General features: G+C 32.4%; 1 protein-coding gene and 1 non-coding gene across 3 annotated transcripts; one reads left to right on the top strand and one right to left on the bottom strand.

Moving 5' to 3' along the window:
• Positions 1–2,892: 2,892 nt before the first annotated feature.
• LOC112804531 (small nucleolar RNA R71) lies at positions 2,893–2,996 on the bottom strand. The gene has a single exon (XR_003203143.1). It is a non-coding gene; the product is annotated as a small nucleolar RNA R71 (small nucleolar RNA).
• Positions 2,997–7,067: 4,071 nt separating this feature from the next.
• LOC112802616 (protein DEFECTIVE IN MERISTEM SILENCING 3) lies at positions 7,068–12,185 on the top strand. Of its 2 annotated transcripts, none has more exons than XM_072237775.1 (8): positions 7,068–7,766; positions 8,220–8,478; positions 8,728–8,842; positions 9,480–9,717; positions 9,930–10,121; positions 10,193–10,513; positions 11,061–11,286; positions 11,619–12,185. In XM_072237775.1, exons 2-8 carry the CDS (start codon positions 8,305–8,307, stop codon positions 11,631–11,633), a joined length of 1,281 nt encoding a protein of 426 aa, XP_072093876.1. In that variant the 5' UTR covers positions 7,068–7,766; positions 8,220–8,304; the 3' UTR covers positions 11,634–12,185. The 2 variants fall into 2 exon arrangements, with proteins under 2 accessions (XP_072093876.1, XP_025701680.1); XM_025845895.3 differs by having other exon boundaries at positions 7,284–7,766; positions 8,335–8,478.
• The last annotated feature ends 3,482 nt before the right edge of the window (positions 12,186–15,667 follow it).

A 15,667-nucleotide genomic window follows, 5' to 3' on the forward strand; every position in this document is an offset into this window, starting at 1 on the left:
AAAGCATAGTTATCACAACCTAACCAAACCAGTGGTTTGACCAGGTTGATTGTGGGTTTGGTTTTGATAACTATGAAAGAAAGTCATGCAGCTTTTTGCTTGCTCACTCAAGGAAGAGAACACAAATGTTATCCCACATTTGGTTAATAAAATGTTTCTCGGATTTGGTTTCTCTTCCATCATCTCCTCCAAGTTGGCGACAGGTCATTGGTTGACGATTTGTTCTCACTTGACGTACGTGTGGAGGTTTGCAGAGCTTGAAGCTAAGGGAGTTGCAGCCTATAGAACTGTAAATTATCCAACTTTGTTTCGAGTCACACCCGCCGAGTCACTTTGTCCTTCCAACCAACATCGTTTGCCTGGTCGTCCTTTGCTGCATGACTATTGCCCCCTTGTCTTCGTGCGATTGCCGACAATGCTTTCAATATGTAATCCTATCTGCAGTTGTTAGTTTCATTCTTTGTTTATTTACATTAAAGAATGAGAGAGAGAGTTGAATGTTTTTATTAGAAGAAAAGGGAAGACTTTGTTTTTGTTTTTTTACAAGAAGGCGACGTATCTCCTTATTGGTTAGAGTGGTAGATTCTTTCTCCTAAATTAGTGGTTTTGAATTCAAGATTTGGATATCGAAAATTCATGTTCGGAGAGTCATGTCTCCTGTAGAATATCAAATTGTTCAAATATGATTGCATCTAACGAGAATATTTATGGTTTCATAGAAAATAGAATAAATACTCAGTTTGGTATTTAAAATATTCTAGAAGACTTTAACATTATTTCACAAGTCTCCAACATCTCCGCTACTTTGCTTTGTCAAGTCCTAACAAATCTGCGCGATGTGTACTTTTTTGGTGTTTTCGATGTTAAAGTGACACATGATTAAGATGGTGAACTAGTTTAATGTCCCGTATTTGCACGGGAGAGTTGAATCTCAGAGTTTAAATCATATACTAATCTACGCTTATTATTTTTTTTGTGGGAGAGCTGAGTGCATCTCACAATTATGGAAAAAGAGATGAGTTTTTCATTGCTATGGTGTGAATTCGATTTGTTCCATTTTTTAAATCAACAATCACAAATCGGATGGTCCGATTTGTGTTTTTGAAAATAAAAAAATTTTTAATGTTGAAATCAGACCGTCCGATTTCTATTTTAAAAAATAAAAAAAATAAAAATACAAAACGGACCATGCGATTTGTAGTTTTTTTTTTATCAAACAAATCGGACCCTTCGATTTGTATTTTACTTTTTTTTTCAAACAAGTCGGACCGTCCGATTTGAATAAAACACCATATAAAAAAAATACATAATCTTTCCATAACAATGTATTACACATATATTTATACAATATAAAAAAAATAGCCACTAATCTAAAGGTAGAGGAGTGTTAGGAGACTGACACTTTTGTTAAATTCTGACCAATATTTAACCATCAAAAGGAAATTGAATGATTCTACATCATTAAATGCAATCTCACACCATTAAAAATATTATTGATGACTAATTGATGACTAAAAATTACAAAATCTGTTGCTCCTAGACTTTCTCCTAAAGGTATAATATATTTTAATGAATATTACTTTATATTTTGCAAAATGAAGCTACAACAATCTCGGTGATTTCTAAGATAGATTCAATTGTTAATTTGTTACATAGTTTTGACCTACATAACTTGTTTTTAAATTCATATTCACTTTATAAAAAATTGCATTTATACCAATAAACTATGTCAAATGATGATTAATACTTAAAAAAAATTGAACAATAATGACTCTCTGCGTCAATAAAATATAATTCAAACCATTTAATAAAACTGATGAACCATAAAATTTGTAATAAGAGTAAAAATATAACACAATAATCACAAAATAGATTAATTGATTTGCCATAAATCTTAAACTCTAACTCTGAAATTAAAAAACAAAATACCAAACCCTCACCAATAAGTTACTTGTTTTTAATTGATTTAAAAATATCTTATCTTATTTTTAAATCTTTCTTAATTAATTACTTGTTTTTTCTTTCCTTTTTTTCAAAATTTTTTAACTAATTCCTCCATCTTCTATTTTTGAAAACTCCTTACTTCTTTCTCCCTCTTCTTTTTCGAAAACCCCCTTTCAATTTTCAAATCTTTCTAGTTCAATTAATAAATAAAATAAAAACAAAAATATTTTAATTCTAGTTTCTCTTTTTAATTCTTAAATTTTCGAATTCTTCTACCCTTTCATTCGAATTCTTCTTCTCATTCTTCTACCCTCATTCTTCTTTCTTCTTCACATCTCACAGGGAGTTTTCTATACATAGAGCCCTCATTCTCTTTTTTTTTGTCTTCTTTTTCTTGTTTATGAGCAGGAACAGAGGTAAAGAACCTCTCTTTGATCCTAATCCTGAACCTGAGAGGACCCTAAGGAAGCGTTTGCAACAAGTTAAAGCACAACACTCCGGAAGAGATCTCATAGAACTTTTGAACAAGAAACTAAAAATACAAACATGGCAGCCGAACAGAATAATGGAGGAGATGCAAGGAAGGTTCTTGGTGACTTTACTGCACCCACTTCTGGCTTCTATGGAAGAATTATCTCCATACCTACCATTAGAGCAAATAACTTTGAGCTTAAGCCTCAGTTAGTCTCTCTAATGCAACAGAATTGCAAATTTCATAAATTTTCATTGGAAGATCCACATTAATTTTTATCCGAATTCTTGCAAATCTGTGATACTACTAAGACCAATGGAGTGGATCCTGAGATCTACAGGCTTATGCTTTTTCCTTTTAATGTTAGAGACAGAGCTAGGATATGGTTGGATTCTCAACCTAAGGAAAGCCTAGACTCTTCGAAAAAGTTGGTCAATGCTTTCTTGGCCAAGTTCTTTCCACATCAGAAAATGAGCAAGCTCAGGGTGAAAGTTCAAACCTTCAGACAAAAAGAGGGTGAATCCCTCTATGAAGTTTGGGAAAGATACAAGCAATTGATTAGGAAGTGTCCTCCTGACATGCTCTCAGAATGGACTATCTTAGGTATCTTCTATGATGGTCTATCTGAGATGTCCAAGATGTCCTTGGACCATTCTGCCGGTGGATCACTCCACTTGAAGAAAACACCTACAGAGGCGCAGGAACTCATTGAAATGGTTGCAAACAATCAGTTTATGTAAACTTTTAAGAGAAACCCTACGAACAATGGGGTAGCTCGAAAGAAAGGAGTCCTGGAAGTTGACACTCTAATTCTCTGAATGCCATACTGATTCAGAACAAGAGCTTGACCCAACATGTCAATATGATCTTTCAGCATTTGACTTGATCACAAGCTGCAACTAGCGACATTCAAGAAGCTTGCTATGCACACGATAGTATGCGTATGCACGCATACCAGGAATTCTGATTTTCATAACTTGCTGCAGAATTCAGTTTTACAACTTAAACTTCAAATGTGCATAACTTTTTGGTTAAAAACCATTTTTAGTCTATTCTTCGAACATCGTAAACTTTACGGACCCAATTTTCATTCAAAACAAGTTTTAAGAAAGTAAGGAGTCCAGAAGCCAAGTTATAACCTACCAAAAATTGTCAAAAATCATATTTTTTCCAAAACTCAAATCTCAAGTTTTTCAAACTTCCCAAATTCAAAACTAACCAAATTTCTAACCAATTTAACACAAAATATACCTACACAATATCACATACTTCCATGAAATCTACAACATACCAAAAACATTCCTCAACCATATAATCCATTGAACGAATTTATCGTAAATCTTTTACCAAATTCAACACTCTCCACTCCAAAATCCACCATGTAAAATCAAACAACACTTCTCATCAATCCTCACTAAAAATCAACAAGTATCATCATTTTATAATCATTGAAATCATACTCCAACATATACACACTCATTAAATCTTCATTCTCAATTCACATACCACATACACAACTCAATCAATAATTCATTCAATTCGTTCCTATCTTAAGGTTTACTAACCTAAGTTTACATGTTACATTATATATTAACTACGAGAAACTAAAATTATATCTTAACTGATTCCTCCCTAAACTCGAAACACCTCAAAATTCTCTCCTCCACAAGCCTCAAGATCTTCACATCAACTCAACTAACTTACATCCACCACAACTTTGTTCCAATTTACCACTTTGACTTCACTTTCACATGAATTCAATCTAATACCATATAATGTCATACATATCCAAATTTTCAATACCCAACTTCATAAAATAAAAAATTCAGAAGGAATATAAATTTTCACCTTACCCACGGATGATTTGGGTTAAACCTAACAATTACCCACCGCTAGATTTCACCTAAATCGTCAAAAACACCAAATTCATCAACATCAAAAATCCAAAATCACGAATTTGAAAGGGGGTGAGAACTGGGTGAAAAATCTCAAATTTCTTACTACTTTATTCCGATGGATTTGAAGAGAATTTTGAGATGAACACATGGCCGCTAATAGCGCGTCAATCGGGCCTCCAGATTGAAAGTTTGAAGGATTTCAAAGTGGAGATAATTTGGGATTAGGTACTCTCCTTCAACTCTCTTCTTTTAGCATGATTCCATTACATATGAGGGAAGAGAAGCCAAGTGTTGGCTCTTATATGATGGGCTTTAGGTTTGGTCCAATTGCTTCAGTCTTTTGACTAGGCTTTGGATCAAAATCTTTAAAATTAGTGTTAAAATTCATATTTTAAATATTTTTACTCTCTTAACTTATCATAATTTAATTTTCTAATTTTTTAAAATAATAATTAATTTATTAGTTAATTATCTATTAATTACTCGTAGTTTACATGCTAGGCTTCATCCTTAATAAGCTAGGCATGCAATAAGGTTTATCGACGTGGACTTCACCTATACTATAGGCTATTTACTCAATACTAAGTTTAGCCTAATATAAAATCTAACCTGGTCTAAAGACTGTTAAAAAGTTTGATAATTTAAAAAAATAAAAAATAACAAAATAAATAAATAATCAAACAAAATCCAAAATATTAAATATATTAAAAATAAAAATGTATATATGTAATTTAAAAAATATTTAGTCAAGTGGATACAAATTTTTAAATAAAATAAAGGATATAAGTTAAAATTCTTACCATTACACCTGTTAATATAATAAACTTATATATTTTGAAGGTTTTTAAGTAAGTTGAGAAATGAAGAAGTTGAATCAAGGAACCACTTTTTAAGATAAAGAAGAAAACAAGTTTTAGGATATTATTTTCATTTTTATCTCATCTCGCAGTAGGGGACAAATCGAAACTGAAGATTACATATTTTAGGGAAGAAGAAGAGTAACATCACGATATATCATAGTTCAGCCACAAAGTACAATATGACCTATGTCTAATCTCTACCACAATAATGAAATTTTTTTTACTATAATAAAAACGAATTACAGACACCAATTTCAAAAAACTCACACTCTCGTACCACCTTAAGCTAACTCAAGCTTAATTCAACATCTAGATGCTAACCCAACCTAAATAACGAAAACCAAGTGTACTCAACCAAGCACTTTCAAACACAACTCTCAAACAAAATGAATATACAGTTTTTGTGTGAACATTCTCTTTGCTTTTTTGTTTCCTTCAATAACTCTCAATTCTAGACGCAAGAGATGAAGAACACATTCAAAATACAATGACTAAAATCTGATTTTTCTCAATGTGATCTGTACGAAAAGGTTCCTTCCATCCTTGATAAACTCTTCATATATAAGACTTGATCTTCTTCATGAATGGTATGTATGGAAACAAATTCCCATGATACAAGCTAGCCGTTGCATGATTTAGGCTACATGGCCGTTGGTCCTTATTGAGCAAAACTTTTCTTCTTTGTTTCATCATACATGGAGGAAGTGCAGTAGATCCTTTCAATTATAACTTGATTCTTCCTCAATAAAATCTTCATTAATATGCATTATTCTTACTTCTTTGATAGAATATGATTGATTCCTACATTGTTCATCATAAATGTTAATTATAATAGAAAAATAGTTAATTATGTTTGTCATCATATAATACCAAATCAATTTTTGATTTAACACATTTATATATTTTCACAGGTCTAAGTCAGCGGACAGACCACACCAAATAACCTATTTCATAAGCTTGAGGTTGGCTTATTAAAGAATTTAAACTTTTAAAATAGTTTGGGGATGGACTTATTTTCTGTCAGACTAGAAGAGATAAGGCTAAACACAGATTAAGTTGTAGGTCTCTGACAGATTGTTTATCCTTTTTTCATCTCCTAATCACATCTATAAATTTGATCTGATAGATCCTACTAAAAATAAAAAAAAGTATATTATTTTTTAAGTTGTCTTATTTCTTTTTTTATTGTATTGGTTATCTTATTTATATTGTTTTAAAAAATAATGTATGAATAATATTTTTGAAGAAAAACATTCCCAAAAAAAATAGTATATCCAAGAAAACAAAATTAATAGCACAGGTTTTCTTCTTTTTTTTTTTCAAATTTAAAATGCCTTATATCTGCATATCTGATTCGATCTGTTCTAAATATCATCGGATTAGATAAATCTTTTGGCCAACACCTTTATACTTGATTAAATGGAGCCCCCAATGAAAAATTGGTGGAAGGTGAATATGTTAGGAAAAAGAACTTCGGTTGCGGTCATTAGAAACAAGATAGAGTAGTTATTGTTCGAATTTATAGATAAGATCAAAACATGTTCTAGCCTAACTGTGAAAGCGATTGCAATCAAGCATGTATTAACTACAGTGAAAAATCTTGAGCTGAAAAATATTCGTATGGAATCTGGTAGCTTATCTTTAATCGAAGAGATGAAATTGAAAAACGCAACAAAAAAGAATTTAGGGTGTTCATAAAAAAACCAATAAACTGGTTAATCGGTTAAAAAAAACTTAACGAAATTTAATTTTTTTTTAAAATGGTTTATAAATTATAACCAATTTTAGAAAGTGGTTAACGGGACGAATTTTAAAAAGTGGTTAACCAATTTTGAAAAGTGCAACAAGAAGATTGATGGTGAAAAGGAGCACGAGGTTTTATCACACGAATGCACAATAAAAGCGTGGAAGAGGGGGCTCTCTGCTGCGCCTCTGGGCTCCGGATGAGCGTTTCAGTGGCTGTGTGTGCCCTAAGCTCCTGACATTGATGTAGAAAAATACTAAAACAGAATACATATTTTTTCATACACGGGTTCAATCGAGCTGGATTGGGTGACCCAAGTCTTAGCTGGAACTTAATTAAAGGAATTAACCAAACTATTTTTTAAAACCTCAGGTTTCACCGAATTACAATAAAATCGGGCTAAATTAGTCCAAAGTATTTAAGTTCGGACCGAATATCGGCCTCTCTGGTCGAACCGGGCCATGAGCACCTCTACTCATCGCCATTCCCATTGGACTGTGCGGACATGCTCACAGGCCAGGTCCAAAACTAAAAGCTGCCCATACAGAATTTTTAATGGGTGGGACCAATCCGTTTGACAACCCTACGGCAACCAGAGCCGAACCAAGGAATTGGCACTGCTGAGAGCCCCAACTGTCACTCACTCTCGCAGTCTCACTTCCTCCACTTTTTTCACTCCCTGCGTGGTCCCCTTCTTCTCCCCACCTTCTCTTTAACCCTAGCCCTTCTCCACACTCTCTCTGCAGACGCCGTCCTCCTTCTTCCGTCTTCGTCCTCGTCGTCTGTCGCTTCTGTAGTTTCTTCACTGTCCAAGTTTGTATCTCAGTTCCAAAATGCAGATGCCTCAGGTAATTTACAAAATTGCATGCGTTAGCTGCATTGCATTTATTTGAAATTCATATGTGGGAAAAATTAGGTCATTTTTTCTTCTGCTGCTTGGTATATAGAAAAATAAAAACAACAGGGTTTCTTTTACTCCTTCCCCTTAAGAAACGGTTTTCAGAGCTTTCTTTTGACTTATAAAATTAGATGGTTTATTTCATCTTTTGTTAGTTTAAAGACATGATGAGACAAAGGCTTTGATCTTTTTTTATAAGTTTCTAGTTTTTATGTTCTATGTCTTATGTTTTATGACCTCCTTATGACTTATGAGTTATGACTTGAACTTGATTTTATGTTTATTTGCTAAATTGCTACTATATTTGCTGCATTAATTGGATGTCTTATGACTAGATTTTAAAGTTGATTATATTTTGCAATTTTTCTGCATGTTTTTTTGTACATATATATGCATTTTTTAGGTAATCCGCTATTTCCGTCATTTTCCACAACGCCATCTGCCATAAAACAATGGCGGAGTTTTGCCGCCATCCACAATAAAAAACTATGATGCGTGATCAAGTTCTATTTGTGCAGCATCCATATCATACCAATCCTGTATCCATTCAAGGATCTTCAGCATTGGTGCCAGTGGATTTGAATGAAAACCATGTTGATTCTCACAACGATGCACAAAACGGTGGATATCAACAAGCAGAATCCCTCTTCCGACGGTCCCAGGTTGAGTAAAATTTGTAGTGTTTAATCATGCTGTTGTTGCTGCTATCATAAGCCTAGGGTAAAAATATCTATTGTTTTGTTACCCTAAACTAATTGTTTGAATGTTTATTTGGTAACTAGTTTCATCATTTATGAGAAAAAAATTATCTTAGTTTATCACAGAAGTACTGTTATGTACTGTTTGGGGATTTCAGTTGAATGATGATGATATATACTACAGACTTCCCTAAAACCTTTTAATACTTCCAGAAACTAGAGGCTGATCTACATATGTTGGGGATGAAAATTAAGCAGCACGAGGACAACCTAAATAATTTGAATGCTCAAAAGAGCAAATTGGACAATTCCATTCTTCATTTGCAAGGTACGTTTGCTCTTACTTTCTATCTGTTAAGAAGTTACTTATTACTTTTTCAATTTCATGAATAATTGTCCTGCCTTTTGTGGTGCATAATCAAATTGATGTTGTAATCTTTCACATTGTTGAATGTCATTGCATATTCTGATGACAACGTAGCGAAGTGTCAGTGACAGTGATGTAATTGTTGGCAACAAGAGGATTCTGAAGGTTGCTCTTGTTTTGTCTGTTTATCTTAACTCCCATGTGAACCCCTTGAGCAAGAATAACCACTTATTTGATTGCATTTTTAATTGATCAAAATATTCTTACTAACAGTCATGTTTACAATTTCGCGTTCTGAAATTATGCTTTTCCCAAATTAATTCTGTATTTTTATCTTAAAAACATTAAAAAGATGCACATCACAGCTACAGAGTGCTTGTTGATTTCTAATTATACATGATGATATTAACATTATGCAGTATGATATGTTGGAGTGAAAGTTTGGTGCGTATATCTACTAGATTTGTTCCCTAGTTGTTATACTTTTTACTCCTCTGCTCAAAACCTGAAATGATCTGTTGTTTCATTTTCTTTATTAATTCTATATTGATGAAGAGAAAGTTTCAATTGTGTTATGTATCTGTTTTTCTATTCATAGTTACTAGTGGAAAATCAGAGTCTTCAAATACACTTACCATTGATAATGGGGACAGTCCCCTCCCCATCAGTAAGGAGGAGGTTAATAAACAGATATTGCAACATGAAAAATCTGCTGCGGGTATTTTGTGCCAGATCAAGACTCGTTTTAAAGCTCAGGCATCTCATCTTACACCAACTAAGGATGTTGTGGGGATTGTTGCCACACTGGGCCAAGTTGAGGATGACAATCTTAGCAGGTACTATTTGGCATAGATATTTGACTTTTGGATTGTAAATCATGCAGTTATTCCAAACTTGTGAATTGTGATAGCTTTCATGTATCTTCAGTTTCAATGACATTATCTTTGAAAAAGACAAATTTTAAAAAAGCCTTATTCATCTCTAGTTCCATTTCTATGAATGTTACACATACATGCTGGTAGTTTCATTGTGCTTATTTGGAATGCAGACTTTTCTCAGAGTATCTAGGGCTGGACACCATGCTGGCGCTTGTCTGTAGAACCATTGAAGGAATCAAGGCTCTTGAAATGCATGATAAGGACGGCATTGTAAATAAGAGTTCTGGTCTTCACGGACTAGGTGCCTCTATTGGAAGGGCTTTGGATGGTCGGTTTCTAGTGATATGTCTTGAATCTCTGAGGTATGATTACATTTACAAGTGTCTCTGAATAAGTTAGTGTTTTTATTAACCTTTTTCCTCTTTTCTTTTAGGCCTTATCCAGGTACATATATGGCTGATGATGCACAACGGAAGCTGGACATTTTAAACCCAAGATTACCCAATGGGTCATGTCCGCCTGGCTTTATTGGCTTTGCAGTGAATATGATAAACATTGATAGCTCAAACCTATTTGGTGTAACTCCCAGTGGTTATGGCCTCAGAGAAACCCTGTTTTATAATCTCTTCTCTCGTACACAAGTATATAAGACTAGGGCAGATATGGTACAAGCACTTCCTTGCATAAGTGATGGAGCTCTCTCTTTAGATGGAGGAATGATTAGGAGCTGCGGTGTATTTTACATGGGCAATAGGTATGGGGAATGAATGATAGATTTATTAAATATTAGTGTCGGAATGATTTTTGTTGAAATTTTATCCTGTTTAAATGTCTTTTTTGAAAAAATCCTAAGATGTTAAGCTGGATTAACTGTTATGAAAATAACATCATCTATAACCGAACTGAACAATCATAGTCATCTCAATCTTTCACTTGAACTGATACATTATCTTACCTGATATGAATTATAAATTCTAGCCTGTAGACATGTTCTGCCACATATGGAACCTCTAGATTATCATAGCTTTGTCAATTTAAGTATTTCTTGGTTCTTTTGATTTATATTGTGTGATCATTGATGAAAAACTGTTGTGTTTCAAGAATCAGTTTCAAAATCCTTTTTAAAGAATATGCTTCAGTTTAGCATTAATATGCTATTTTTGCTTCTACTAGACTGAAACCATGTAAAGGAATTTAGAAATCTATATCGATCTGTACCCTATAGTAAGATGTTATCCATAAATTGCCATAATTATTTATCGACTTTCTTTTATTCTTGGCGCCCTGGTGGTGGGATCCAGGGTGGATATAGATGTGAGATTCCCAAGGCCAGAAATATCAATGGGGATTGATAACTCCCTTAAACTTGAGATGCAATTAAAGGATTTGAAATCGCAGAAGGAAAATATTCTGGAAGATTTGAAAAGGGAACAGACTCTGTTGGATGTGGCAAAGGTCAATTTCCAGAAAAAGAAGAATGAGTATATCAGGTTTCTGGCAGAAAGCTCTGCAAATGCAACAACTCAGGTAACCTTTCTACCCAGTCGTTTGAAGCTTAATATAATGTAGTTGAAATTACGGAATCTGTTATTTTATCCATTCATTTTGTTTTAGCCAAGTCCAAGTTGCTTCATTTGTGGTAGAATGGTTTAATTACTTGATGGTATCTTAGGAATTTATATGATTATTGCGAGTGCTGATAGCCCTTTCTCATTTTATCTCATGTTTATTGCAAGCACATGCCGGTTTTCATATCTGAGTCACATACTTGTCCAAATGAAAAGTTCAAGGAGAGGCCTTTCAGTTGTAGCTGAGTGTGATGTAACTTACTATTTTTATCTTTAATCTAATGCACTCAGGTTGGAAGATTTTGAAATTAGCATGCAGTAAGATATGCAGAATGGGGCATGCAGCAGTAGCAACGTGTTTCAGTGCTTGAGCATTGAGCTCGGAACTTGTGCGATCAGGGTTGTGGAAGAAAGAGAATATCTCATCTCGATTTCTTAAATTGGAAGATGATGTTTTCATAGAGAAACAAGATAAGGCTTCCTTGTCTATAGCCTCCCTAGGCTAACAACCATTTTGGCATTTTCTTGAATTGTAAATCACCTGAACACGCTTACTCGTCTATAGTTCTGTACAGTGTGATTATGGGAGGTGTGAATCTTGTATATTTCTCTTTAGGATTTTACCCTTTACCATTTTGCAGTTAATCGGATTTATTATTTTGTCATAGGAAATTTCATTCTATTCCTGCAGTACCCCCCTTTTATTTGGTCGAAAGTTGAATAATTCTTGGAAGGGAAGGCTCTAAGCTTACCATAAAGCATAGCATGGCTTTTGACATTAAGGATGAGCTAAGCACATTGTTATGTGCTTCAAGCGTTTTAAACGCAAGTCAATGTTATCCCTATATAATTCCCTCATCTTTTTTTTTTTTCCTACTCTGTTTTTGCTTTCTAATTTTTGGAAACACAAAATAGAGAAAAAAAATGAAACAAGGGTGTGAAGAAGAAAGAAGAAATAAAAATGCAAGGAAAGAAACACAATAACATAAGATAAAAAAGTATGACAATAAAAGATATGATCTCGTGCTTAGTTTATTAGTCTATTAGTGTAGGCATGTTGTAAGAGTAATTTTAGACCAATTAATTATTAGCCAACATAATTAACTTTACTAAAAAAATAGTTTAAAATAGTGTAAATTATTAAAATAGTATTTAAAAGTTTTTGTTATTAACAAAATAACCTTTAAAAATACAAATAACAAATAAGTAATTAAGTAATTTGAAAATATATAGTAAAAAATAATAAATATTATATTTTTTTATAAGTCGTAAAAAAACTGATATTTATCAAACAATTTATCTATTTGATTTAAATTTTTGAAAAAATATTTAAATAACTATTTAAAAGATGTACAACAAAATTTAATCTCTAAAATATTTTTTATTTTTTAAAATAATTTGGTCATTTATAATAAAATTTTTAACAAAAATTACCGTTTATACCTGTAAGCGTACACGCAGAATAACAACAAAGAAAATGAGAAATTGAGAATTTGTATTATTTATCCTTTTTACACAATGCCCTTATGTATTTATATACTGCACAACCTAGGATAAATTACACTCAATTATAGTTACATTCAAAACTCAATAAAAAAGTCCAACTTTGTAGACTAAAGCTAAGTCATACTAACTACTCTGCACCCCTTAGATTCTTACAATACTCACGAATATTTATTACGCTGACAAATTTACCTATAAAAAAAAACTCATCTTATGCCTATAAAAGATGAATTCTTGAATAAAATTTAAAAATTTATTCAAAATTTTTAAATTATTCCTATTAACCTAACTTAACCTTATCTTTCCATTCTCTAACCCTTAGTTAACATCACTCTAATTTTCAACCTTTCACTGCCACTACCACCATAACTCTTCTCAATAATCAAAGCTAATAATGTCATTTATCAAATTTTACAACACCAACATCATCAACAACAATATTCTTAAGAATCAAGGTCAGAGACGGATCTAAAAATTTAAGAGTGGAGAGACCGAAAATTAAAATCTTGTATAATCAAATACAATGCTATATATTTAATAATAGATATAATTATAATTAATTTTTTATTAAAAAAATTTTAAATACTTGTCAAATAAAAGAATTATCTCAGTTTTTATAATTTTTTATAGTTTTATATCTAATAAAATATAAAATTATATATTTTTAAATATTTTGTTAATTAATTTACTTTATTAAGTATTTATGTGACAGTAAGTTATATCTTTATATTTTATATCATTAAAAAATATAACATAAAATAATATAAGTTAATTGCACTAATAATTTTGTTACGTGAATTTAAAATATATTAAAGTATTTTTATATAATGATAGGAATAAAAATTAATCAAAAAATAATAAAAAATAAACAACTAAATAAAATTAGAAAAAATATCATAAATAATATTAAAGTATTTTTTATATAATTATAAATGTTAAAATTAATCTTAAAAAATATAAAAAAATTCTAAATTAAATAAAAAATACAAAGAATATAAATATATGTAGAGAAATTTAAATCCTAATACATAAAGAATAGTAACTCTTTTTACTATCACTACACTATTAAATTTTACTCTATACAATACATCTATTATAATAGTATATGAGCTTTTAAAATTTGTTGGGGGGCCAAGGCCACTACTTGCCCCCCTTGAGTCTATCCTGATCAAGGCTACTAGACAATCCCCAACTACCGCCTCCTCTGCCCACAAAAACTACCATTCCACTGCTTCCTCTATGTCGAACTTCTCACATTCTCCAATCCCTCTCAAGCACGCCATTAGCATAGCTGGATCATTTTTGCCAGATTGAACATCACCGGCAACATTGCCAAAGAGAACGACGAGGAACAACAAATTGTCTTAAAGAAAAATTGTGGATTTGGTTACTTATTGTCGTCGTCTCCGCTGAAGATGCCAGAGTGAAAGGCGGTTCTGTCGATGTCGGAGGCAAATGGAACAACACGAAATTATTTTTCATGGTAGATAACATGTTTTTTAACACCCTTACTATCAGAATGTCACGCTTTCATTTGTGCCACTTTGATAGCGAGGATATTATGACGACTTTTATATACTTATTAATATAATAGGAGCCTTTAAATCGAAACCATATCGCTGTTTTCTTTAAAAAACCGAAAGTTCTTTTTCTTTTTACAAACATGCATATATAAACAAATTCAATCACAATTTTCATATACATATATACACACACATAAGCATACGAGACTTCTCATACAAATAGCTTACAAATATTGTAAACATACATATCATTACAACTCCTATCCTTCTTTATAGAAATATAATAACAAAGGCAAGGAAAAACTATAACTAATATATAAATATACAACACAATCAGATGCATAGAAAAACTCCTTAAACTCCTCATCCGTCCTGAAATGAGAAATCTGTTGGGGTGAGAACCTAACCACACGGTCTCACCATAAGAATTTCAAAATTATCATATGAAGATATATAAAAGAAAATTGTTTTCAACCGTAGTAATCATCGCTCGTCTTATGAATCTTTCTGAAAACTAACGGTTAATTATCCGAAAATCCAAATTCATATTTTAAATTTATAAAAGCCAATCAAACATAATATCCAAAGAGTTTCACTACATACCAAATGACCATACTAACCAAACTTACGACCGATTCATCCAATCACGGCCTCCGGCCCAAACATGACCCAATCACGACCTCCAACCCAACAAATCAAATCATTCATAATTATTCTCAACATAGCAAATTCTCCAAATTACCGCAACTTACTAAATAGGGATACCTCACCCTATCACAACCTCTGGTCCAATTTCACACTAATCAATATAATAACAACTATACCACAACATTCATATCCAATTTCAATCTTACCATCATATAGCACTCACCAAACACCCAATTCACATAATCATACTAAATCACACTTCATCATCAACACACAACATTCAACACTATCCTAGGGCAATTAACCTAGGTTTTCATATAGTGTTACATAATGTTTATCTGAAATTAAGACCTGTACCTTCGTTGACGGCGGTCTCAACCTTGGAAAAACTCTTCTCCGACAACGCGACAACGCCAACCTCCACCGGTCCAAGATGCACCAAGTTTCTCACCAATGTGATCCTTGACTCAATTCCACACCGAATTTACACTAAATTCAATCCAAACAAGTTCTATTCCATCTAATCACAAAATTTTCACATAATTCAACCTAGGTTTTTGCATATAGAGGGAAAAACTGGGGGATTAAGGTTCCTTATCTTGTCTCACACAACCTTACGTTGAAACTTTTAAAACTCAACATTGAACCTCTCCAAAACATCAAAAA

The sequence above is a fragment of the Arachis hypogaea genome, chromosome 5 (genome assembly GCF_003086295.3).
Source record: "Arachis hypogaea cultivar Tifrunner chromosome 5, arahy.Tifrunner.gnm2.J5K5, whole genome shotgun sequence".
Classification (NCBI taxonomy): Eukaryota; Viridiplantae; Streptophyta; class Magnoliopsida; order Fabales; family Fabaceae; genus Arachis; species Arachis hypogaea.

Excerpts from the sequence above, each read along its gene's own strand:
- LOC112802616 (XM_072237775.1), top strand. The coding sequence starts at position 8,305 with ATGATGCGTGATCAAGTTCTATTTGTGCAGCATCCATATCATACCAAT. Across the intron at positions 8,479-8,727 it reads CCCTCTTCCGACGGTCCCAG|AAACTAGAGGCTGATCTACA; the intron begins GTTGAGTAAAAT and ends TAATACTTCCAG. Across the intron at positions 10,122-10,192 it reads ATATGTCTTGAATCTCTGAG|GCCTTATCCAGGTACATATA; the intron begins GTATGATTACAT and ends CTTTTCTTTTAG.